Source organism: Rhinoraja longicauda, chromosome 16 (genome assembly GCF_053455715.1).
Source record: "Rhinoraja longicauda isolate Sanriku21f chromosome 16, sRhiLon1.1, whole genome shotgun sequence".
Lineage (NCBI taxonomy): Eukaryota > Metazoa > Chordata > Chondrichthyes > Rajiformes > Arhynchobatidae > Rhinoraja > Rhinoraja longicauda.
The window spans coordinates 12695370-12720922 of record NC_135968.1 but is presented as its reverse complement, the minus strand read 5'-3'; the positions used below and the strand labels follow the sequence as shown (position 1 = coordinate 12720922).

General features: G+C 40.7%; 1 protein-coding gene across 1 annotated transcript in view; it reads right to left on the bottom strand.

The window, feature by feature from the left end:
* The window catches only part of arid5b (AT-rich interaction domain 5B), a 145021-nt gene that overhangs the window by 43095 nt on the left and 76373 nt on the right, over positions 1 to 25553 (bottom strand). Inside the window, exons 5-6 of the mRNA XM_078413241.1 lie at positions 2266 to 2384; positions 504 to 708 (exon numbers count right to left, since the gene is read on the bottom strand). Coding sequence (XP_078269367.1) covers positions 504 to 708; positions 2266 to 2384 — 324 coding nt within the window. The remainder of the gene's footprint in view (positions 1 to 503; positions 709 to 2265; positions 2385 to 25553) is intronic.

Genomic DNA, 25553 nt, shown 5'->3' with positions numbered 1-25553 from the left:
ATTCTGCAGGTATTTCTCATGACGGGCCTTTTACAAGGGTCTTAATGAGCCATGAACACACTTTCATTTTGTAAGGATTTCCACTCCTACAACGGAGGCATCTCTGGAGATGCACTAATAAACACAGGGAAATTCCATTCGTGTTACATCACACATTCCATATTATGGGGGGCAAAATCTTTGCCACTTATTCAATAAACAATGCCGGAAGACACTCCATTGTCCTCTGCACGAGGGCTCTCCAAGTTAAGCATTTCAAGTGAAACTGTGTGTGGAAATGTCAGAAAGAATAGCAAACCAGTTTACCATATCATCAAACTACATGAAACTTCATGTAACTAATAATAGACTGGTACAAAAGACCCTTTAACATCATAACATAATGCATCCCCCGATCTTTCTCAGTCGGTGAGTGCATCCACTTGATGTTATAAAACACATTTTGACTCATTTAAAATGACACAAATTCTTGAAAGATGTCATAAAATGAAGATTGCACTTACTTTGCTTAAAGCCAAGGTAGGGTATCCTTTCTATTGGAGTATTCCTTTCTTTCATGTACTTGTAAAGTGTGACGAGGAACGTCTGCTCCTCTGCTCTACATTCATCGCGTGCTGCAATCTTTGATTTCTCATCAGCTGCGATATTTTTGCAGTTGCCGTTGTTATTCTTGGGCTTTGCCATCGTGGTTTTGGGCTCACATTTCGACTGAGATGGAAAAATATGCACAGGATTTGTAACAGCACAGTGATTGACACTTCATCACTTGGATCCAAGGTTTGCTTGGAACCTGAAGGTTATTATTTCCTCAATGATGCTATAAAAAGCACGGATGATAGATCAGAACATTTTCATTTACTTAGTCTTTGGCAGCCTCAAGATTTTCTAAAGCACGTTACAATCTATGAACAAGCATCTTTTACCCAGGCCTCCTTCATGAAATATGAACAAACAGTACCTGACTATGAACGATGTAAAGGAATAATAGGGCAGTAGGTTTCAAGGTGGTTCTTTAGACAGGAAAGAGGTGGAGAAGCAGAGAGCGACGTGCTGGAATTTCAGGGACCGACATCTCGTGATCACATGACCAGGATTTGTGGTGGCACGGTGGCGCAGCGATCGAGTTGCTGCCTTACAGTGCTTGCAGCGCCGGAGACCCGGGTTCGATCCCGACTACGGGTGCTGTCCATACGGAGTTTGGATGTTCTCCCTGCGACCGCGTGGGTTTTCTCCGAGAAGCTCCAAAGATGTACAGGTTTGCAGGTTAATTGCTTGGGTTCGTATACTTGGTTTATGTGTGAACGGTCCCTAGTGTGTGGAGGGTTGTGTTAATGTGTGGGGGTCGCTGGTCGGTGGGGATTCGGCGGGCCGAGGTGCCTGTATCTCTAAATTAAAAACTAAACTAAACTAAGATTGGAGGAGTCCAGATAGGTACAGCGGCACAGCAGTGCGGCGGGTGGTACCATCGCCCAGCCAGGGATGCAGGTTCGATCCTGACACCGACTGCAGGCTGGGTGATGTCTTCAGGTTTTACCTGTGGCTGGGTACATTCTCCCAGGTGCACCAGCTTCCTCTCCTATTCCTGGAACATGCAGGTTGACAAGTTTGTTGGGAGCTGTGGGTTGGCTGCAGTGTGGAGGTGAATGATGGAATCCGCGGGAACTGATCAGAGGAAGGAGAGCGGGAGGGAGAAGAGGAGTAAAATGGGATTAGCACAAATGGGTGCTGGACGGTGGCGATGCCAAGGTGGTCCAATGGGTCAGTTTCTGTGCTGCAAGGTAGTAGGGCTGAAGTAGATTTCAGAGACGTAGGGCAGGAGAGGGGCATGCAAAGGTTTGATGCAACTCTTAAAATCAGACATCACTCAAAAAGAAGCCAAAGTATGGCAGCCATCACGAGAGTAATGTGCAAATGGGCTGGCACATTGTCGGGAGCTAGAGATGCTCCGGATGTTTCACAAGTTTACAAGTGGGAGACCAGCCAGGATTGTGTTACGTAAATCAAGTCTAGGATGTGACAAGTGTGTAGGGGCACTGCCCAAACTTCAGTTGGAGGGGGCAGGTGTAAGGGTTGTAATTTTACAACAGTAGAAATAGGCAGCCAATCAAGGTGTTGCACACTAGTCACTGACATGGGTCTTGAACCCACAATCTTTCTTCGAAGACAGAGGATGGATGACATCTTGCCGATGATCAGAGGAACTAAGAGGAGAAAAGCTACAAGCTTGAAAACAGCAAAGGGTTGAAGCAATGAAGTGGTCCATACCTTGGAATTGCTCTTCCCATCCGAATCCTCATTAGAGTCTCTCAAGCAATTTAGACCTTGTGCTTCTCGCTTCTGGGAACAAGCCTTCTTCTTCCGAGGTCGGCCTTTGAGATTAAGCGCTAAAAATAGATAAAACAAGGAACAATTTTCAGAACCCATAAAACAGCAACAAAAACACCGGATTGATAAATTTCTGTTTCGGATTCTGTGCTGACATCATCAAATGTTTACATGGTCCAAATCAAACTAACATTAAGACAGCTGCATTTCCTCAATTGAAGCATTTATATGGAAGGCATGGTGCTTTGTACACTTTCACTTTCCTGCTGAAAATACAGGTATGGTTTTAATGGCCATTCCCAGTGTGACCATTCCCAATGTAACCCTGCATTTGATCCAATTTCACATAGAAACTGTAGGTTCCAGAGAGACGTGTACATTTCAATGAGCGTTTCGCCATTAATAAGCTTGTGCATTCTGTGCAGCTGCACTATCTTGCTGCTATAAATAACCTGCTCTACAAAACATTGTACACCTTGTCCTTATACACCAGTCACTGAAAATAAACATGCAGGTATAGCAGGCAGTGAAGAAAGCTAATGGCATGTTGGCCTTCAGAATAAAAGGATTTGAGTGTAGGAGCAAAGAGGTCCTTCTGCAGTTGTACAGGGCCCTAGTGAGACCACATCTGGAGTATTGTGTGCAGTTTTGGTCTCCTAATTTGAGGAAGGACATCCTTGCTATTGAGGCAGTGCAGCGTAGGTTCACGAGGTTAATCCCCGGGATGGCGGGACTGTCATATGAGGAAAGATTGGAAAGACTGGAATTTCACTGGAATTTAGAAGGATGAGAGGGGATCTTATAGAAACATATAAAATTATAAAAGAACTGGACAAACTGGATGCAGGAAAATGTTCCCAACGTTGGGGGAATCCAGAACCAGGGACCAGAGTCTAAGAATAAAGGGCAGGCCATTTAAAACTGAGATGAGAAAAAACTTTTTCACCCAGTGTTGTAAATTTGTGGAATTCTCTGCCACAGAGGGCAGTGGAGGCCAAATCACTGGATGAATTTAAAAGAGAGTTAGATAGAGCTCTTGGGGCTAGCGGAATCAAGGGATATGGGGAGAAGGCAGGCACGGGTTACTGATTGTGGATGATCAACCATGATCACAATGAATGGCGGTGCCGGCTCGAAGGGCCGAATAGCCTCCTCCTGCACCTATTTTCTATGTTTCTAATGAACAAAGCACATTTTCTTCAGCTGAAATTGCAAAAGGGAAAGTTTATCACATTGATGACATTTTGCTTTATATTTTCGAAAATCACATGGCATTAAAAGAACATTTGCTCGCAACAGCAACTCATGCTTTTGCACAGCAGCCAGCAGGCAGTGTCACTCAGTTGCAAACTATAATCCTCACGTGAGAAGCTCAATCACTGGAGAATCCCGTTTAAGACTGTCAGCATTTGGTTTCCCGTGGCAAGGAATTACCATTTCACATTCTTCAGTCACCACCCACTGGTGTCTTTGGCTCAGCATTGTGCAGAGTTCAAACCAGGGGATAAATTGAGCTTGCTGAAGAAGATTCATGGACGGACACACCTATGCTTTGATAATGACAGGTTCTCAATCACAATGTCAATGTTAAAGTAAATCTGGCCGTCCGTCATTGTAGCGGTGCAAGTTTGCCACCATGTATAGTAGGGAGGATCTCGGAAACATTGTCCTGTAAAACACAGTGGGGCTCAAAACAAATCTTTATTCCGTGTTTTCTGCAGATAAAGCTATTCTTTCCTCGACTCATAGAAACATAGAAAACAGGTGCAGGAGTAGGTCATTCGAGACAGCACCGCCATTCAATAAGATCATGGCTGACCATCCAAAATCACTACCCCGTTCCTGCTTTCTCGCCATAATCCCTTGATCTCTTGACTCAGCATCATTAATGTGCTTTATTATTTATTTATTTATTTAGAGATACAGCGCAGAAACAGGCCCTTCGGCCCATCGGGTCCGCACCACCCAGTGATCCCCGCACATTAACACTATCCTACACCCACTAGGGACGATTTTATTTATTTTTTTACATTTGCCCAGCCAATTAACCTACAAACCTGTATGTCTTTGGAGTGTGGGAGGAAACCGAAGATCTCGGAGAAAACCCACGCAGGTCACGGGGAGAACGTACAAACTTCGTACAGTGCAGCACCCTTAGTCAGGATCGAACCCGAGTCTCCGGCGCTGCATTCGCTGTAAGGCAGCAACTCTACTGCTGAGCCACCGTGCTGATTTCACCAAAGACAATGGAGGCCTTGGGGACTCATTTTAATTTTGAGTAACTGTGTAAAACAGAAAGATAGACTCAACTGCCTATTGACTTCCAATGAAATGGAAACTGAAAGAGGTGTATATAACAGGTGGCTGAAAAGTGGATGCGTTCAGGAAGTAAAGGTGTCAACAATATCCTGGTATCTGCCACAGCCAGATTTCATTGCAGCAAATCTAAGGGAACTTTGCTAGATTCTGCAATTTAGCAATCCTGCAACAGATACATTTCTGCTTTTTCAGCAAGATCCATAAATAATCTGGAGGTGACTCTTTTGCAAAACTGTTATTGAACTGTAACCACGACGGTGGCGGTCAGATTTACGTTTGCAAGGTTGTTGTTTTAACCTAGTGTGCACACATTGTAAAATGTGAAATCCTCGTTATAAATCATTTAGAATGTACAGTGTTCCTTCTGTACCAGGGCAAGCTTGGCGTTTCATTGCTTGATACCAGTAAGACGCCTCTGCCAATGTTTGGATATTTAGCGTATTATTGTCTGGAAGGGCCTAAACTACCATAAATCTCGCTCTGTACTTGTCTATTGATAGCATTGTCTGTGACATGTTCATTCCATACCAGCAATGCCCCAGGGCATGCCTCTCATGTCAGTCACACCAATTCCATACTCAAAGAAAGGAATTCAAACACCTTTTGCAATCCTGCGGTATATTCCGGAACTACACAAGAATTGCCTGGAACATGACTATTTGCAATTGTTTTGCTTAAGTGCTTGAAAACAGTTGCAAAAGATCACAGAGATTAGTAATCATTAAGCGTATTGTTTGACAACTCGAAAGCCAAGTTCATATTTTCTTTCATATCGTACTATAAAAGGCAGCCAAGACATCAAAAGCTGCTTGAAATAAGCAACAATTCCTGTTTAATTACTGTATATTTGCTCAGTAGCTGATGACTGTTTTAATGACAGGGTTCAAACATAGACTGCAATGAGTAATGAAACTCATCAAAATAGCTGCAAAGCCGAGAAGTCACTGAAAATATGGTTGAGAAACCCAATGCAAACTTGCTACTGCTGAATCCTGATCACCGAGATTGAGCACAATATACCATATGCGCGGTAAATGTAGAACACCGTTGCATTATCCTTATTTGGTACTTTGAATTATTTAGCTGCAGTGCCAAAGTCTGATATAGTGTTTATTTTTGATATTTGTGTTTGTAGCCAAAACACACAAATTACATATTAGTCCATTTGGTTCTGTGGTGTAATAACTTAGAAATGTTAATCTGCTATTTAGGGGGAAAAAAGCTCTCCATTGTACGTTACAAATTACTGAAGCATACTTAACAAATGTGGAGGTGACCTTTAAATAGCACTGACTGAGGAAGTGAATCAATTTGAGCTGATTCAGAAATATCAGACAAACTGCAGCTCTGCTGAATGTGTCCAAAAATGGCTTGGGATGGAATAATTTTGCCATTATTAAAATATGATGACATCCTGTATAGATTGCAGTAAAACTGAACATAAACGCCCTTCCCCTGCCCAGACAAGCACACATGCTGGTACCGTGAACTCTTGATCACTAAACCTAACCACATTATGAGCTTTGCAGCAGCTATTTCTTAATTTAATTCGCTTAATACTATTGTGGGAGAGATTTGGATCCCAGCTAAACATTACACCCGAGGTGAGGCGCAGACGACTTTAACCAAAGAACATTTTAATGTCCTACTGACATTGACCAACACAAGCAATCACAAGATTCAAAAGGAAACGCAGAATAAACACAGAATGCAAAATAAAAGTGTTACCCATTTCACCCGAACTCACCAGGTCCTCTATCAGCCTCTGACATTAACGCTGCAGCAAGTGACAATATGCATCACCCTTGCCGCTCAACCGTTCGGTAAATTGAAGCACTTGCCAATAATGGTGCTTCCTGTCTTGTGCCCACAACAACTTTTACTTGGGCTCAAGAGGACGAATTACTCAAGTAACAACAGATCACTGACAAAACAAAAAAAAGGGATGAACTGCCAAGTTGGGGGGGGGGGGGGGGAGCCTAACATACGAGGTCTGGTTCTTCACAGCCCATTTGTTGTCATCTCGTCCCACCTCTTTCATAGTAACAATGATTTCAATTACTGGAGTTGCTTTGCGGGGTCGAATTGCCAACTCATTTGAAAGGCACTGTGCCCGCTTACAAGTCGAAGCCCAGTTACTCATGTCAAAGAATGTTGCACAGGAAAAATGTGCTGGCTCGTGGTTTTGCGTAATTTGATATTTATGTGACTTTCAAAATTTCAGAGGCCCTGGTCCTGCTGTGAATGGTTATAGATATATTGGTGCCTGAAACTAAGTGCACGATGAACAAAATTTTCCATACGCTTAAAAATGACTACAAAGATAGATTAGTTTGTCGACATTTTTCAGGTGCACAAGACCATAACGCAACGCAGGCAGCTCTGCACAAACTGGGCGCTAGCAGAAGAATTATTAGAAAGCAGGATAAGGGTAACCTAAGAACATTTAGGCAATATATTACCAGAGACAGTTGCATCCTTTCAGATCCACTTCTTCCTCCTACGTTTATGTGAGTAAATGTGAGCTCACTGCAGCTTTTGATCAATTAACTAAAATTGTTACCTTGCAATTAACTCTGCAGGTTCAGTAAGATCTGTTGAAGACCGACATGCTAACGGCTGTAAAAGCCCATTGCCAATCACAAACAACTTTCTTTGTTAAAAGCATTAAAGAAGCTGCAGTCTAAAATGGACATGGGCAATTTCAAAGTCCAAAGGGCTACTGCCCTCAGGTTTTGAAACAAAGGTATCTCAGCTTTCTTGTGCAAACAGCTGACGCCATCACTTCCTCAAAGGGCAACAGTTTCAGTAATTAATATACGTTTGCGAGTTAATTCTTCATTTTATTTGGAAGTCAGTGTTTAAAGGGTCTTTTCAAATTATGCCTATAAAAGGCAGTATTAAACCATAAAATGAAATCATAAGTAATTTATTGGGGTAATGTACTATATCCTTTTTATAATATTAATGAACATAAAACCTCAGGTTTAAATATCAGCCATGTAAATAGAGTAGTGCAGCAAACTTAACAAAGGATTATCTTGCACCATGACATAAATATACTCTTCAACTATTAGGTTTCAAATTCTGGTGCCAGAATGTGAACAAAACAATCTCTTAATTACTGCAAATGAAAATCCAATTTAAGTTTCACTGGAACATGATCCCATTACTTCAGTTATTATATTCCTTCCATAATTCTTTTCACAGACCAAAACACACAAAGTATAAACAGTTCAGTTCGCAACCATCTCCCTTTTGGGATCAGACATCCTGTCTCATTATGTCGATGATTAAAGCAATAATGCCAGATATTCCGAGGCATAAAAATCCTGAAATAGCTTTGCAATCCACCATTTCTTACTGCCCCATTTTTTTTTTATTAGCACTGTGAACAATGTTTCAGATTTAAAATATTCTATTTAGTTTCGACCCACATTAAGGAGACAGCTGTTTTCTCTCTGTTGTGTACAGAGAATTTAAGCTCATCGTCATGGGAACATGTCACTGGAGGAGGCCATTATGCCCGCCATTCCTGTGCTAGCTATTTTAAGCAGCTGTCCGTGTATCTCTCTGTTCTTCTTTCATAATCTTAAAAATGTTTCTTCACCAAGGATTTATCTAAACCTGTAATACAAGTTATTGTTGAATTTGTTTCCACCAGTCCTTCTGGCATTGGAATCCAGATCACAACAGTTAATCTTATAATGTGCAAGAAAGAACTGCAGATTAATCTTATAAAGTATTTTACTAATTTCCCCATGAGTTCTTTAAATATTTCAACTGGTTACTGATTCTTCTGCCAGTTACCTTTATTTATGCTACTAATATCTTTTACAATTCTGAATATCCTGATTAAAATGGCACCTTAACCTTGTCACGCTAAGAAAGTACAACTTCAGCCTCCACCAGGCTGAAGAACTCACTCTTAATACCACATCGCTTGATGCTCTATGTACCTAATGCACGCCTTTGACATCGTTCCCATCATGAGGCATGCAGAAGTGGAGCGAAACTCCAGGTTAAGCCATCAATGATTTTTTAAGGTAAAGCACAATTTCCTTAATGTGTATTCAATGCAGCAGTTAACTAAATTAAGGATGTTTTGCATTTTATAAATTTTATAAAATGGCCCTGCCATTCCAAAGTTTACCTGTGGTATAAGTTTACCTAGAAATTATGTTGCGCAACTCTGTGTCTATGAGTTTTACGTGATCCTATTCCAATTAAAACTAAACATAATTGGGAAAAAAACAGGAACTTTGTGCAAGTTGCATGGTTTGAAATTTTCACCCTGGGTCTTCCATTCATTGCACTTCCTACTAAAGATCCCAGTGGCAGGTCCGAGGACAACATGCCTGTCGGCCTAAAAGCCTCCCAACGAATGGACGGCACGGTGGGGCAGCGGTAGAGTGGCTGCCTTACAGCGCTTGCAGCGCCAGAGACCCAGATTCGATCCCATCTCCCCCAATGTTGGGGGAGTCCAGAACCAGGGGCCACAGTTTAAGAATAAGGGGTAGGCCATTTAGAACGGAGATAAGGAAAAACTTTTTCAGTCAGAGAGTTGTAAATCTGTGGAATTCTCTGCCTCAGAAGGCAGTGGAGGCCAGTTCTCTGAATGCATTCAAGAGAGAGCTAGATAGAGCTCTTAAGGATAGCAGAGTCATGACCGCGTGGGTTTTCTCTGAGATCTTTGGTTTCCTCCCACACTCCAAAGGCGTACAGGTATGTCGGTTGATTGGCTTGGTACAAGTGTAAAGTGTCCCTAGTGTGTGTAGGATAGTGTTAATGTGCAGGGATCACTGGTCGGTGTGAACTCGGTAGGCCGAAGGGCCTGTTTCCTCACTGTATCTCTGAACTAAACTAAACTAATGGACCTCAAGAGGTGCCAACAAATTTCTATGCACTTCATTTAATTGCTGCAAAGAAACAACCAATTTCAAATTTTTAATTAAACTCTACTTTGAAGCATACTTCCTACGAGAAAACTGATCCGAGGAAAATCACTGAATGAACCAATCTGCAATAGTAGCACCCATGCCTCAGGGAAACCAAAATAACATCTGTTTCTTCCATAATTTTTACCTAAACTTAATCCTATTTAGACTTGAATTCACATTCTTAATGTTGGTGTGCCAAGTAATTTAAAAGTTATTTGGCGTTACCAAAGCTATTGATAATTGTTTATAACATAAGTGCCTCACTGGTCAGTTCAACCAATAACTCCATTTTATTAATTGGACTGAACTATTCTTACATTACAGGTGGCTACATGGTAGGACTCATACCTCTGAATTACAAGACAATGTATGAGAAATCGATTAGCAGTGGTGCTAGGGGTTATGGGGAGAAGGCAGGAGAATGTGGCTGAGGGAAAGACAGATAGCCATGATTGAATGGCGGAATAGATTTGATGGGCCGAATGGCCTAATTCCCCTTCTACAACTTATGAACATAAAGTACTGCAGAGAGATGGGTCTAATCCAGGACGACATTTCAGTGCAACAACAAAATAATGCAGAGCAGTCATTCAAGTGCTGCATTATTCCAATTCCCGTAAGAACAAAATAGGAGAAGTGGAGGGCACGCAGTCCCTCTAGTTTGTTCGACCATTCAATATGATCATGGCTAGTCTGCCTCAAGCCTCAACTCTTCAGTGCCAGCTCCCCAGCCTTCAATTCCTTGATCTTTTGAAAATGTACCTACTTCCTCTTTAAAAAGCCCCCAATGATCTACACTCCACAGGGATAGAGAATTCGAGGCTCCCCCATTTTCTATAATATGTTGCTAAACACTTCAATTTTAAGTGACCACCCTATTAACTTGGAACAATATCGCTTGAGATTCTCCCACCAGTGGAAACATCACAATATCCATCCTGTCATGTTCCTCAGGATCTTGTATGTTTTATTATAATTATCCCTCATTCTTCCAAACTTCACAGAATACAGGACCCAACTTCATTAACCACTGGAGATAGGACAATCCTCTCATCTGAGAAATCAGCCTGATCAATTTGCTTTGGAGTACCACCAATGCATGTATTTCCTTTCTTAAAGGGGACTAACATGGTGTGCAGATGTGGTGTCATCAGGACCCTGTACAATTGCAATTACTTCCCCATTTTTAAACTTCAACCCTCTTGCAATCAAGGCCAATACATAATTTGGCTTCTTCAGCACATGTTGCACCAGCCCGGTAACTTTTTGTGATACATGTTCAAGAACGCCTAGATCCCTCTGTGCTTCACCCGTAAGTAATCTCTCTCCTTTTAGATAATAGGAACCTGAGGGGTAACGTTTTCACACAAAGGGTGGTGGGTGTAGGGAACAGGCTGTCAGAGGAGGTAGTTGAGGCTGGGACTATTGCGATGTCTAAGTAACAAATCGACAGGTACATGGATAGGATAGGGTTAGAGGGATATAGGCCAAACGCAGGCAGGTAGGACTAGCGTAGATGGGACATGTTGGCCGGTGTGGCGAAGTTGCGCCGAAGGGCCCGTTTCCACGCTGTAAGACTCTATGACTCTAATAGACTGGCGTTAGAGTTATTTTACTGAACTGCCCGATTTCCCACATTAAACTCCATTTATCAAGTTTTCACCCACACATTCAATCTATCCTATTGCAGGGTCCTAATATCTTCCTCACAATGGAAGGCCCTTCTATTTATTAATGGGTCATCGGCATACTGGATTAACCGAAACTGGATCATTTACACTTTGCTCCAGATTATTTTTACAAATCGTAAATAAGGAAGAGCCAAGAATTGATCCCTGCGGAACTCAACTAGTTACATCCTTCCAGCCTGAAAAGGACCTATTTACTCCGACTTTGTTCTCCAAGCGACAATCGATCTTCAATCCATGCTCTCCCACTTTCCTTTATAGCAAGAGTCATGGCTTCTGCAGAAGCCTTTTACGTGGGACCTTGCCCGACACCTGCCTTTTCAGATGTGCCTAAATGATTCTCTTGGCACTATTCGGAGAGCAGAGAACTAAACCTGATGCCTTATCCAGTATTTATCTATAAATCAATATCACTGCAAACGATTAGCTAGTCATTATCACACTGCTGTTTATGGGGGACGCAAGAGACTGCAGATGCTGGAATTTAGGCAGAAAATAAACTGCTGGAAGAACTCAGCAAGCAAGAAGGGTGTCAGGGGTTATGAGGAGAAGGCAGGAGAATGGGGTGAGGAGGGAGAGATAGATCAGTCATGATTGAATGGCAGAGTAGACTTGATGGGCCGAATGGCCTAATTCTGCTCCTATCACTTATGACTTTATGACAAGAAACCATGTATGCTTTGGGTTGAGACCCTGCATCAGGACAGGTAGCTCCTGGCTTTCCCCATGCTGCCGTTGGCTGGCATGTTTCCTACATTATAACAGTGACTTTACTTCAAATGTTACTCATTGTCTTCAGAGCACTTTGGAATATCCAAAGGGCATAAAAATCATTATTTAACTGCAGGTTGTTTATTTCCCGACTTCATGCTATTGGATTTTGGCATTCAAGAATGGCACAAAAAAAGCCTTATAGCTGTTTTTCAAGCTTTATTACTGAAATGCTAACAAGTGACAGAAATCAATGGTCCAATCAATCAACTCAGTACAAGTTTACAGAGTCTCCACACGAGTTTACATTTCCTTCAATATTCGTGGATGTTTTTCTTTGCGTATTTGGGCTCGTCTTAACTGCCTGTAAATTATTGACTGGATTAAACTCGACAATGAAACTGTGCAAATCCTACTTAAAATATTCTTTCTTGTTTTAATATTGAACGTTCAACACTTCCCATTATTACCTTTGCAATACCTGCATGTTATAATTTGTAACTTCTGAATGTGCTTGGCTTGTTAAAGACTTACTGATAAAGATCTTCCAAACAGAAATACTTAAGCTTCTAAACCAAATTTCTGCCAGCATTATTTAATGATTTCAAAACACTTCTACCAAAATGCACTGTGCAGGAGATTTCTGAAACTTACTGTTGCTGGAAAGAAAGGGGGCATTCAGCTTGTCAAGTCCACACTAGATCTACACAAGTACAGTCTCATTAGTCCTATCTAACCCCCCCCCCCCCAATAGCCCTATAAATTATTTTCATTCCGCCACTTATCATTCTTCTTTTTGAACAATACAATTGAAATTCAGATCCCAACCATTAACTGCATGGAAAGGTCCTCATCTCAGCTTTGGTTCTTTTACCAATCATATAATTCTGTGCCATCTCTTCTTGACTCATCCTCCATCACATTTAGTTATTCTATAAATTACAGCAGTTCATTTAAATGTGTCTTCATTATCTAAGTAAATCAAGTCTCAATAATCACAACACACACAATTTAAATCACATATTCTGTGTTGTTACATTGATGTGAGAATCCTTCTGTGTTGCGTGAAACTGAAGCAAAAGAATTATCAATTTCCATGGCAGCAAATATGTGTGCCCAGAAATTCAATTGCAGAGTGTTTTTCTAAAGAAACATAACGGATTGAAATTCCCTTCAGCCCAGACCTCCCATCCCAAAGGTTGTTTCACATCATTCCAGAAATTGGGAAAGGAACTTGCAAGTCATGTCGGAGTCTCTTGGGGCAAGCACTGCAGGAGAACACAAACTACATTACCCTAGCAGCAACCATTATCAAGCACAATGGGTTTTCTCAGCACAGCACTTGACTGGGATTCCCGCCAGCCAAGTCCCTTACTGCACCCACTGCCCTTTGATGTCGAAACATGGAACTGCAGATACTTGTTTACCGAGGAAAGACACAAAATGCTGGAGTAACTCAGCCAGTCAAGCAGCATCCCTGGAGAACATGGATAAGTGACGTTTCGGGTCAGGACCTTTCTTCAGTCTCCTTCTGCAGTTTAAAGAAAAGTCCCAACCCGAAATGTCACCTATCCATATTCTCCAGGGTTACTGCCAGAGTTGCTCCAGCATTTTATGTCTGCCCTTTGATGTCCCCCTCTCCTATTCTGCATTGCATCAATACTCCCCACCACAGCTTAACTTCTGTTCCGCACCCTTCCCAACACACTTTCGCCAACATTTCTGTGGCCCTTACATCCTAGGGGAAATTTTAATTTTGTTTTTGATATCCTTGACAATTTGGTATCACACGCAAGGGTATTAGAGCATACCAAATGGTCTAAAAGAATGATGCACATCTTCTGTTGGGAATCCTAATGTACTTTGTTTTGTACTTTATTTGACCGTCAACATAAACAATCAACAGATTTTCTGGTCCGAGATATTATGTGGACCCTGGAATAATTAAGGAGGTATTAACACATACGCTGCATTGGAGCCATATAACAGTCAGTGTTAGTTGGTTGGACTAACCTTAAAGGGATTGATAAATTGATAATTGGTCAAATTGAATTGATCAACAGTTTTATTATGTCTTTTGGGCGAGATATAAATTAAAAAATATTTAAAGTTGTTTTGCACATTACAAAGGCAGGGATTCAAAATCAATTTTCAAAAGGAATCTTTTTAAAAAATTCAGATTTCAATCTTGCACTTTCATCTCAAAACACTGATTTTTATGATACAATAATTCCCACAATAAAATCCTTTGTAAAAGTTAACTGGTTGGCATATTTCCAAAACCTACTGAAGTAGCTGACGCTCCCCTGCACCTGTTAAAGCAATCTGGGGGTCATTTTGTAGCAAGATTCATGCAGATTATCTTCCGATTTGATTTTAGTAAAATCCAAATCAAAACTGGTCCGGTATGAAGATGTACAACCTGAACAATCGGCTCAAGCAAACAAGATTGCTGCTAAAACATCACAGGCTCACCATCACCAACCTCTCACAGGGGATGAAATTTGACCTTGCTGGTATTGCAAAACAGGCCGCATCAAATCAACTATCCATTTTACACCCTGCCTGGTTTTTATTTTATTTTATTTTATTTTTTATTATTAGGCTGTATGGGGAGAGGCTGCAGGTTGAAGAACAGATGCGGAATTTGCTAAATTAACAATACATATTTATGGAACACAAATGCGACGGTCAATTACTTCACAGAAACTCAGGCAAAAAAATAGTCTTACTTAAAATTCACATACATTTTATTCCATCCTCAACTCTGACGTCCCTTCTACGTTCAGCACACCATGCATGATATCGGAAAGAATGGCAAAAGGTTGGTCTGAGTAGTGTTTTTCTGACCACGTTTAGAGGATAAGAGAGGGATAGCTGAAAAGAAATTTAAGTAGGAAATTCCAGGCCCTGGAATCTGGACAGCCTTGTGCATGGTCACCATTAAAGAAGTAGGAAACATGATCGATTTTGATGCATTGTAAATAAAATGAATTGGTATGCTGGCAGAATGAACGTTTTGCCTTGTTGTTTTGAAGATACTGTGAATGTAAGGAAAGAAGTGCTGATTGTAATAAATTTCCTGCATATATTTTTATGAATGATGTCGATTTTTGAAATAAATCAAATAAATGGGTGGTGGCTATTTAGAGGGCCAAAGCTAGGGAAACACATTTTCAAGAGGACTGGGAAACTGAAGCAAGTTTTAAAAAAAGGGGTAAATGATTTCAAGGATGAGAAATGTAAAATTTACACTATTACTTGTTACTGTAGTTCAGTGGGCAGCAAGTTAAATACAGGCATATTACGACTGAATAATGTCTTTGGCACGGGCCGGGACTGTAATAGGCAATACTTTGGTCATTTCACCAAAAATAAAAACAAAATAAAAATTTATTCAAATTCAACTTTCAGCAGACTAGAAGAAAATCAACTTCAGTAGGGAAAAAAAACCTGCAGATGCTGGTTTAAATCGAAGGTTGACACAAAATGCTGGAGTCCAGAGAAGGGTCTCTACCCGAAACGTCACCCATTCCTTCTCTCCAGAGATGCCGAGTTACTCCAGCATTTTGTGTCTAAATCAACGTCAGAATGTCTCAGGGCACATTGCAACAAAACATTGATTTTTAAAGTGCTATTTTTCCAAGTAAACAAACAAAACCCAGTAATGTAACATCGAGAGATGATGAACGAACTCTGAATTTGTTTAGGGTGATCGGGATATTAGGAGAATTTTCTGCCTCACTTTGAACAGCATTGTGGGATCTTTCACACTGACCTAAAAACAGTGTTACCCCAATCCTGCAGTCAAGTGCCAATCAAGACCATGTGTCAAGTCTTGGGGTTGACTCGGGATTTTGGAGGGAGGGGGGGGGGGGGGGTTGGTGAAGCTCAAATCTACGACCTTCAGTCTCAGAGGTGACCAAAGGGTCACGTCTTTTGTCAGGCCTATCAGAATTAATACCTCAAAGATCGGGCCTCACGTTTCGTGGGCCTGGGATTTGTAGCCTGACTGCGCTAATGTTCCCTCCGACAGCTGTCACCACTTGAACCACAATTCAGAGCATCACTTTGCTAGCAAAAGAATTGCTTTGGAAGGGAGCACAGAGTGATGAATAAGCACTCTGCTCCTGCAGTCCTCAATTCAGTGGCAGGACAGTGAATCTAGCATCATAATCAAACGAAGATGGAGAGATAACATTCTCCAGTTGACTTTAGTTTATTGTCACGTGTACTGAGGTACAGTGAAAAGCTATTTTGTTGCGTGCTATCCAGTTAGTGGATAGACTCTACTTGATACCAATCGAGCCATCCACGGTGTACAGATACATGATAAAGGGAATAACATTTAGTGCAAGATAAAGCCTGGTAATGTCAGATTAAAGATAATCCAAGGGTCTCCAATGAGGTAGATAGCAGTTCAGGACTGCTCTCTAATTTGATAGGATTGTTCAGTTGCCTGATAACAGCCGGGAAGAAACTGTCTCTGAGTCTGGAGGTGTGGCTTTTCACACTTCTGAATCTCTTGACTGATGGGAGAGGGGAGAAGTGGGAGTGACCGTGGTGAAACTGGTCCTTGATTATGCTGGCGATTTTCCAGTTGGAGGTATTCCTCGAGGTTTTACCACCTGACCTCTGATCTCCTTATTCACAAAATGCTGGAGTAACTCAGCAGGTCAGGCAGCATCTCGGGAGAGAAGGAATGGGTGACGTTTCGGGTCGAGATGCTGCCTGACCTGCTGAGTTACTCCAGCATTTTGTGAATAAATCGATTTGTACCAGCATCTGCAGTTATTTTCTTATATCTCTGATCTCCTCCCTTCCTATCCCATCAAATGTCACAACCCCTCCTCTGCAATATTTTCCAAAGACAATAATGCAAACAAATAAGTTTTAACTTTTCTCCCTACTCACGGCAACATCCTGGAGATTAATCTTTAATGTTCAAAAACACTTGATCGATCGTGGAAAGTTGGCAAATAAAATGAATGCTAATGTGTGGCCTCCAGGTAGAGATAGTGGCTTGCTCCTAACAATAGTCATCTAACAACAAATCATTAAAGTTAACTGATATTGCCTGAAACACGTCATTGTGTACAACAACTTTGGAATCAATGTTGAGAGAGGTTTTCTAGATTCTGGTTCTCATCTCTTTGAGCATAATTGGCCACATGAGACTTCCGTATTAAAATATAACCTTACTTTGTAACTAAGCTGCTGTGGATGAATTCAATACCCATTTTAATGCAAACAGATCAGTTACCTCAGCCTCCAACAAAATTAAATAACCAGCAGTTATGTCATGTGGCCTTCATGAAACATTTATTCTGTAGCTTCCTGTTCTATTTATAATATACGAATCAGCAAATGAAAGAACAATAAATGATCTTTTCCCAGACATTTCATCAGTTTGTTTTGATTGTCAGAGATGCTGTATTTCGGCTTCTTAAGTGAACACAGAAGATCTCACAGCCCCATTGAGAAGAACAATTTGGAAGTTCTGTTCATTAACAGGCCCATCATTCACACGTTGGCTATACTTAAAAAAAAGACTTTATTAGTCAGAACCCACTTTGGAGAAAGGTGGTAGTTGCACCCTATTTTCAACTGAGCTTGCATCTGCCATTGAGCTGTGATGAAAATCTCCACAGGCTCAAAGCCAAGCTGGATATACTTGGAACGATCAGTTAAAGTATTACCTACGATGATTCAGAGTCAAATATTCACCAAAGCACTCAATTGCCCTCTAGTGTCAAACCTTCCTCCCACACAATCAAAGAAATCATTACTGGTGAATCTATTATTTCAAGGCTTCAGACCCATCATGGGAAATCTGCCTTGGGTGAGGCAGGATCAAGTTTTGGCATCTGCTCAAAATCGCTGTTGAAAAGGGAATCACTCCAAGTGACTGATTAGCAAATAGTTACAGGGAATTCTAGAACAGTCATCGGGCAGGATTAGTCTCCTGATCCCATGCCAGCTCTTTGCAGAACCACCTGGTCAGCCTTACTTCCTGCTACATCTCTACTGTCCCACAATTTATGTTTCCAAAATATTTAGAGTCATGATGATGAGATACAGAGACATTGGGCTCTGATCTCTTGTCTGTTGAGTTTGCGCTGACCCCTTTTACACTAATCCTGCATTATCTTTTATTAATTCTTCCCTCGATTTTCATTGACTTCTCCCAAATTCTAATATTCACCTGCACACACACACACACACACACACAGGGACTATTTACAGAGGCAATTAATCTCCCATCTGTGGGATGTGGGAGCACCCAAAGGAAGCCAACGCACTCACAGAGAGAGAGTGTGCTAGGGTTCAGGTTTGAACCCGGATTTCTGGCGCTGAGAGGCAGTGACCCTACAAGCCGCACCACCGGTGAATTCCCTTTCTAAACTCACAGCCGAATCAGCATCCATCACACTTCCTTGGTTTCCAGCAAATGTGTTTCACATCATAACCATTCACTGCATTAAAAAAGATCTTCCTCACGCCATGTCTGGGTATTATGCCTGCCACTTTAAATCATTGTCCTCCTATCTCTGACCCCCCCCCCCCCCCTCCCATTAATACCGTTTACTTTAACTATATCTGTCAAAATGTTATGAACCTCCAATTTTCCTACTCCTCCAATTTTCTCTGTGTTTCCATGCAGACACACAAATGCCTGCCAGCCCTGTTTCCATGTCCCTCACCCGGCCCAAATCCTGAATGTTCTATTTTCTTTCACTTCCATTACTGCAGGCAAGGAAAAATGCTCAGCAGCTGTAGTTTACAACACCACGATTAAAACTTCATTTGCACAATGTTCTTTACAGCGCACCCAGATCTCCTGCTTCCTGCGTCCCCTTTGGAACTGTATTTTCAGGTTAATATTCCTTCCCCTTTTCCAATGCCATAATAACCTCTGAAATTCTCTGTATTAAATTAAATTTCATCTGCCATGTCTGTCCATTTCACCTGGCTACGTCCACCTGAAATCTATTAACCGTCTTAATGCTTCCCTCACGTCCAAGCTTTAGGTCATCCAGAAAATTCAGAAAACCCAGCACACCCATGTCTAAGTCGTGACGTATTAAAAAAAAGATGTTTTCACTTCAGCTCCCTTCAGTCTCAAAACTTCTTTACCATGACCCTCTGCTAGTTATCCCAGATGGTTTCATATTAATGCCTTCACCGATCCTTTTATTTCATGGGTTTCAATTTTCCTAAACAACCTTAACAAATTTAACATCGCTTGTAACAAAGTTAATTCAATCTCGAGTCTCAGGAAAAGAATTTTGTACGGTTAAAACAAATCGCCAAAAAGTCTCAATCTCTAGCAAAAAGCTTGATTTTACATATACTTTGGCCAGGTCCTCATTTAAATGTATTTCCGAAGCCAAAGTATTTTTGCCCAATTACTGCTTTGAGACCAATGCCCCTTTCTTTTGACCTCCTGAAACCTCTCGACTTTCATCCCAGCTAACTCAGCTGAAGTAAAATAGCCAAGAGTCTCATTGACAAATGAAAATGCCAAAATGATTTTGGCAAGATTAATGATGTGGCTTGTTGAACACAGTTATAATCACTGCTTCTTGTTTGTTCTTACATTCTTCAATGCAAAAAAATAAGAAGTGGCTTCCCCTCGTACTACAGATTTCTTGCAGCTGAAAAATAATCTCAACCCCACTCTCCCACTATTTATTTGTTTCCAATCTAGATTACAGATTGCACACTTCAGACCCCAGTTACAGTGGAACCATGCAAAAACAAAATCAACGTTTCACTCAAATGTTACTCAGTACCACACAGAGCATGTATAGATCGATCTGGGGAAGGGGTGCCGACCCAAAACGTCATCTATCCATGTTCTCCAGAGATGCTGCCTGACCCACTGAGTTACTCCAGCACTTTGTCTTTTTTTGTAAGCCAGCATCTGCAGTTCCTTGTTTCTACATTTGACTGTTAAGAGCTTCCAGGTGGGCAACTTGTACTGGAACATCTATGACTCGACTAACATATGTAAACTTATATCCAAGTCACAAGTTATAGTAGAATTAGGCCATTCGGCCCATCAAGTCTACTTAGCCAATCAACCATTGCTGATCTCTGCCTCCTAATCCCATTTTTATGCCTTCTCCCCATAATCCTTGACACCCGTTCTAATCAGAATTTGTCTATCTCTCCCTTAAAAATATCCACTAACTTGGCCTCCACAGCCCTCTGTGGCAATGAGTTCCACAGATTAACTACCCTCTGACTAAAGAAGTTCCTCCTCACCTCCTTTCTAACAGAGCACCCTTTAATTCTAAGGTTATGACCTTTGGTCCTAGACTCTCCCACCAGTGGAAACATCCTTTCCACATCCACTCTATATGTGCCTTTCATTATTCTGCAAGTTTCAATGAGGTCCCCCCTCAACCTTCTAAACTCCAGCGAGTACAGGCCCAGTGCTGTCAAGTGCTCATCATATGCAAACCCACTCATTCCTAGAATCATTCTTGTAACCCTCCTCTGGACCCTCTCCAGTGCCAGCACAGATAAGGGGCCCAAATTTGCAAAACTTCCTCAGATAAGGAGCCCAAATTTGCTCACAGTACTCCAAATGCAGCCTGACCAGCGCCTTATAGAGCCTCAGCAATACATCTCTGTTTTTGTATTCCAGTCCTCTTGATATAAATACCAGCATTGAATTTATCTTCCTAAGATGAGAGACTAACTGCAAATAACATGCAGTTTTTTTTCTCAAGGCAACATTACATAAATATGACATTGGTTCATTTTCTGACTTAGTTGAAAGTGTGCAATAATGTCAATAAAGCATTATTTTAAAAAAGGACTTGTATACTGATTTACTGGGAAAGAAACTGCCAGCGATCTGTGGGTGATTTTTCCCTGATGTCATTCTTGTGTATTTTCCAGTAAACTACTGTTAGCTGCCTCGAACAAATGGACACATGTTGCTTCAGACTAGACTTGTGTAGAAATTGAAAAATGATCACATCAGAAATTAATCAAAATTTGATTCTCCAACAACATTCTGGGAAATCCATTGTTTCAGAACAGAGTTTATACCTTATCCCTTCTCTCTCTGAAAAATCAAATAATCTGTCCTTGCCAAGATTTGCAAATTTTAGAGACTATTTCCTCAGCACTGCTGTTATCCTTTGTAAAAATGAATCAATTTCAAACACAAATCAAACTACACAGAGATACCAAGGACATGACTTAAATTCACCCTAGACCATATGGGACAGAAAATGAGCCTGTTTCTCGTCAAAATTCATGAACTTACCATTATATTTTATGCCCATTTTAAAATATATTTCAACCATTGCTACCTGGACGTGTACAGCTTGTTAAATGACTGTAAAACAGCCATTAGAAGAACAATCTGTTCATTGGTTTAGTAGCATAATATCACAACTGTAATCTCTTCATTGGCTGGGTTAAACACCCATTACATGTACATTCTGCAAATTGGCGAGGTTAAACATGCTTTTCAGCTCACTGTAATAGGTGCTTGATCAACCCAAACATAATCTTTTCGTAATGGGTCTTTAACCCAGCCAGGAAGGGAATTGGCAATCTTACTTGAGAATTGCCAATCAAGTTGTGAAAAAGGTTTCAGGGTTTCAAATCATTTTCTCCACTTCAGCAGCATATTTTACAGATGTTATGTCACAGCTGGAAACCGACAAAGAAAATTATTATTAAACACATCCTTCAGTCACAAAGAAATTATTTAAAGTGGAATGCCTGCAAATTCATGCTTAGCTGCTAAGATCATGAGTGAGGCGATATTAACACAAGTCTCCAGGCTTTCAGTTTTGCAGTTCTTGGCTCATTCCCCTTTTTGTGTTGTGTGTGATTAAATTGGGCAGGCAAATCACACTGTTGACTCAGTTAAGTATATAACACTTGAGCTAACATTTGCCTGCAAAAACTTCAGGTTTAACTCACAGAAAGTAAAATACCAGATGCTGTGATTAATATCTTTTCAAATAGGTTTCAGGTTACATGTTAAGAATTCAGCTGCCGAGCTATCTTTGGAAACAAAATGTGAAAAGCAGCATTTTTGCACTGACTCTACATTAGGTCACAACAACTCTCATTTATTGCAATATACTTTAAAACTTACAACTGAAGGCCAGATGCAATGAAATACCAATAGTACAACAGAAATGTATTTAACTCCATCAGTTTTAAACTTCATTTGCTGCACAGGTGGTGTTTATCATGTTAGAATGCCTGACTATATGTTTCTTGATTCTTTATTCCTTTAGGTAATCTAAAACTGAATTGTATTCCTCATCAAATTGTTTTGAAGTCAATCGTATAGATGGAAATTCTCCATTCTTACACCATCAGATTTCTCTGCTGATGTGCACATAAAACATAAAAAAAGGAACGAGATAAACAGACATTGATTTAATTCCATCTGGTCTTGACAAATGTTTCATTGCTTGTTATTCACTTGCAGGTTGTGCAAGGCCTGCATTTTCTTTTGCTTATCCCTCGTTTACTTGACAAGGTGCTGCCAACTGAGTGGCTGGCAAAGCATAGAAACATAGAAAATAGGTGCAGGAGGAGGCCATTCGGCCCTTCGTGCCAGCATCGCCATTCATTGTAATTATAGCTGATCATGCACAATCAGTAACCCGTGCCTGCCTTCTCCCCATATCCCTTGATTCCACTAGCCCCTAGAGCTCTATCTAACTCTCTCTTAAATCAATCCAGTGATTTGGCCTCCACCGCTCTCTGTGGCAGAGAATTCCACAAATTCACAACTCTCTGAGTGAAAAAGTTACTTCTCACCTCAGTTTTAAATGGCTTCCTCTTTATTCTAAGACTGTGGCCCTTGGTTCTGGACTCGCCCAACGTTGGGAACATTTTTCCTGCATCTATCTTGTCCAGTCCTTTTATAATTTTATATGTCTCTATAAGATCCCCTCTCATCCTTCTAAACTCCAGTGAATACAAGCCTAGTCTTTTCAATCTTTCCTTATATGACAATCCCGCCATCCAGGGATTAATCTCGTGAATTTACGCTGCACTGCCTCAATTACAAGGATGTCGTTCCTCAAATTAGGAGACCAAAACTGTACACAATAAAACCTACTTCAGATGGAGCTAGAGTAAGCCAGAAGCTACCTAAGAATAGCAGAGAACCATCAATGAAGACTTTTAAGAAAACTATTTGGTGTATGTTAAAGATATTTTAAAGATCTTATAGAAACATATAAAACATATAAAATTCTTACGTGATGGGACAGGTTAGATGCAGGAAAAATGTTCCCAATGCTGGAGAAGTCCAGAACCGGAGGTCACGGTTTAAGAATAAGGGGTAGGCCATTTAGGACTGAGATGAGGAAAAACGTTTTCACCCAGAGAGTTGTGAATCTGTGGAATTCTCTGCCACAGAAGGCAGTGGAGGCCAATTCACTGGATGTTTTCAAGAGAGAGCTAGATAAAGTTCTTAGGGCTAACGGAATCAAGGGATATGGAAAAAAAGCAGGAACGAGGAACTGATTTTGGATAATCAGCCATGATCTATTGAATGGCGGTGATGGCTCAAAGGGCCGAATAGCCTCCTGCACTTATTTTCTATGTTTCTAAACCAGGAGCTACCCAAGAACAGCAGAGAACCACCAATGAAGACTTTTAAGAAAAAATTGGGGTCTCTTTTAAAGATGTAAGTATACAACAAGAATCCAGGCCTTGTGAATACTCTGGGTCTGAAAAAGGGTCTACCCGAAATACCACCCATTCTGTCTCTCCAGAGATGCTGCCTGTCCCACTGAGTTACTCCAAGATTTTGGATCCATCTTGAGATTACTAATCCAGTACCAAAATCAGAGTCGTATTGCCATCTTAATACGTGATACTATGGTTCCCAAATGCCTTACCAGCCACCTCAGAGACTACAAAACTGGAACGGAAACAGATCATCCCCAAACCAGAGGGACTGACAAACAAAGAAGGAAACTGGAAATGCCTGCAAGGGGCTTGGCTTCCATGTGGTAAATAGTGCCAGGAAGAAACAGTTTTGAACACATTTACTCATCTCAAGAAAATAAAATGTTAATTGATAGAGATTTATCACCCAGTGCCTTAATCAAATTGAACAACAATGTCGAAAACTCAAATAGGAAGGTAATAAGATAAATCTCATTCACCTTTTGAGTATTCATTGTGACAATTCCACATCAATTTGTCTCCATGGTTGCTCACAGTAGGAGATTAATGTCAGATTTCTGAATATCATGATGCAGGAGGGTTGCCTACCTTAGAAAAGGTCAGCAGATGGTTTCTTGTTTGAGCGTTTAGAAAATGATTGTGCACTGGGCTCTAAGGAATGCCAGACTCTGCAGCCAAAGCCTGAACAACCTTCTGCCCCATGATGGCCCATAAAGGACTTCATCCAACTGCAACCTGACCAAACAATGGGTCACATGATGGCGTTGCAGAGATTAGGTCCGTTGCAGATAGACACAAAAAGCTGGAGTAACTCAGTGGGACAGGCAGCATCTCTGGAGAGATGGAATGGGTGATGATTCGGGTCGAGACCCTTCGCAAAACAAACAGGGTACCAGGGAAAAAACCTGTTTGAGTTTAAAGAAAAAAGGTTACATCCCCCCCACCCCCAAAAAAAAATCAATAATAGAGTTTATTTAAAGAACCTTGCACTTTGTTGAATCTTTTGTTAATTCACCCAAATCTGGTTGCCTCATGGCAAATGCAGCTGTAAAAGGTGATGCAACCATATAAAATAGAGCAAGCACAGTTAACTTGAAAGATTAGATCATTTTCAGAGAAATTAAAAAAAAATCCTAAACTAGATGTATAATTAGAAAAAGCAGAATACTTATTTTCTAAGTAATTATTGAAATGCTTCAAAAACACACAGAACCCTTTGTAATGTATTTTGCTTGGCTGGATTCCCAAATTAACTTGATGCTGCAAAGACTAAACATCTTTGGAATTGAGGCTTTCCTTCAAGTCTCCACAGCTTTGTAGCAAGACTATAATTAAATGCAATTCAAAAATTATTTATATAGCAGAAAAAAGGCAGGACAGTTTGAGTAGCCCCTCCTGTTTTCTATATTCAATAAGTTCCAGGAGTGGTTCTTGAAGCAAACCAAGGCTGCAGTATTTAGTTTCAGATTTATCTAGACTTGAGCACAGAATCTTTTGTGCATGTTGAAGGGCTGTCTTATCTGCTTGTGTCTTTGATGATTTGTTGAAAGAAAAGTATAAAGTGACATGGCAAATTACATGGAAAACATTAATTTCAATTTCAAAATATTCATTATGACTCGATTCAAATTGCTCATAATAATACCATTTAGACTCTTTAACAGTAAAAGGATCTGAAGCAGTTTTTTTTGTTAAAAAAAATCAGTACAAAAAAGGATTATGGCCAACAATTTTTATTTTCATCTAGATTTCCAATTACCAGCACATTAACAATTCACATTATCAGTCAGCAAACTAGGACAATATTTTATGGAAAAGTAGTGAATTGATCATTTAGAGTACTTTCATTCTTTTTCCAGTCGGAAACAAATCACCTGTC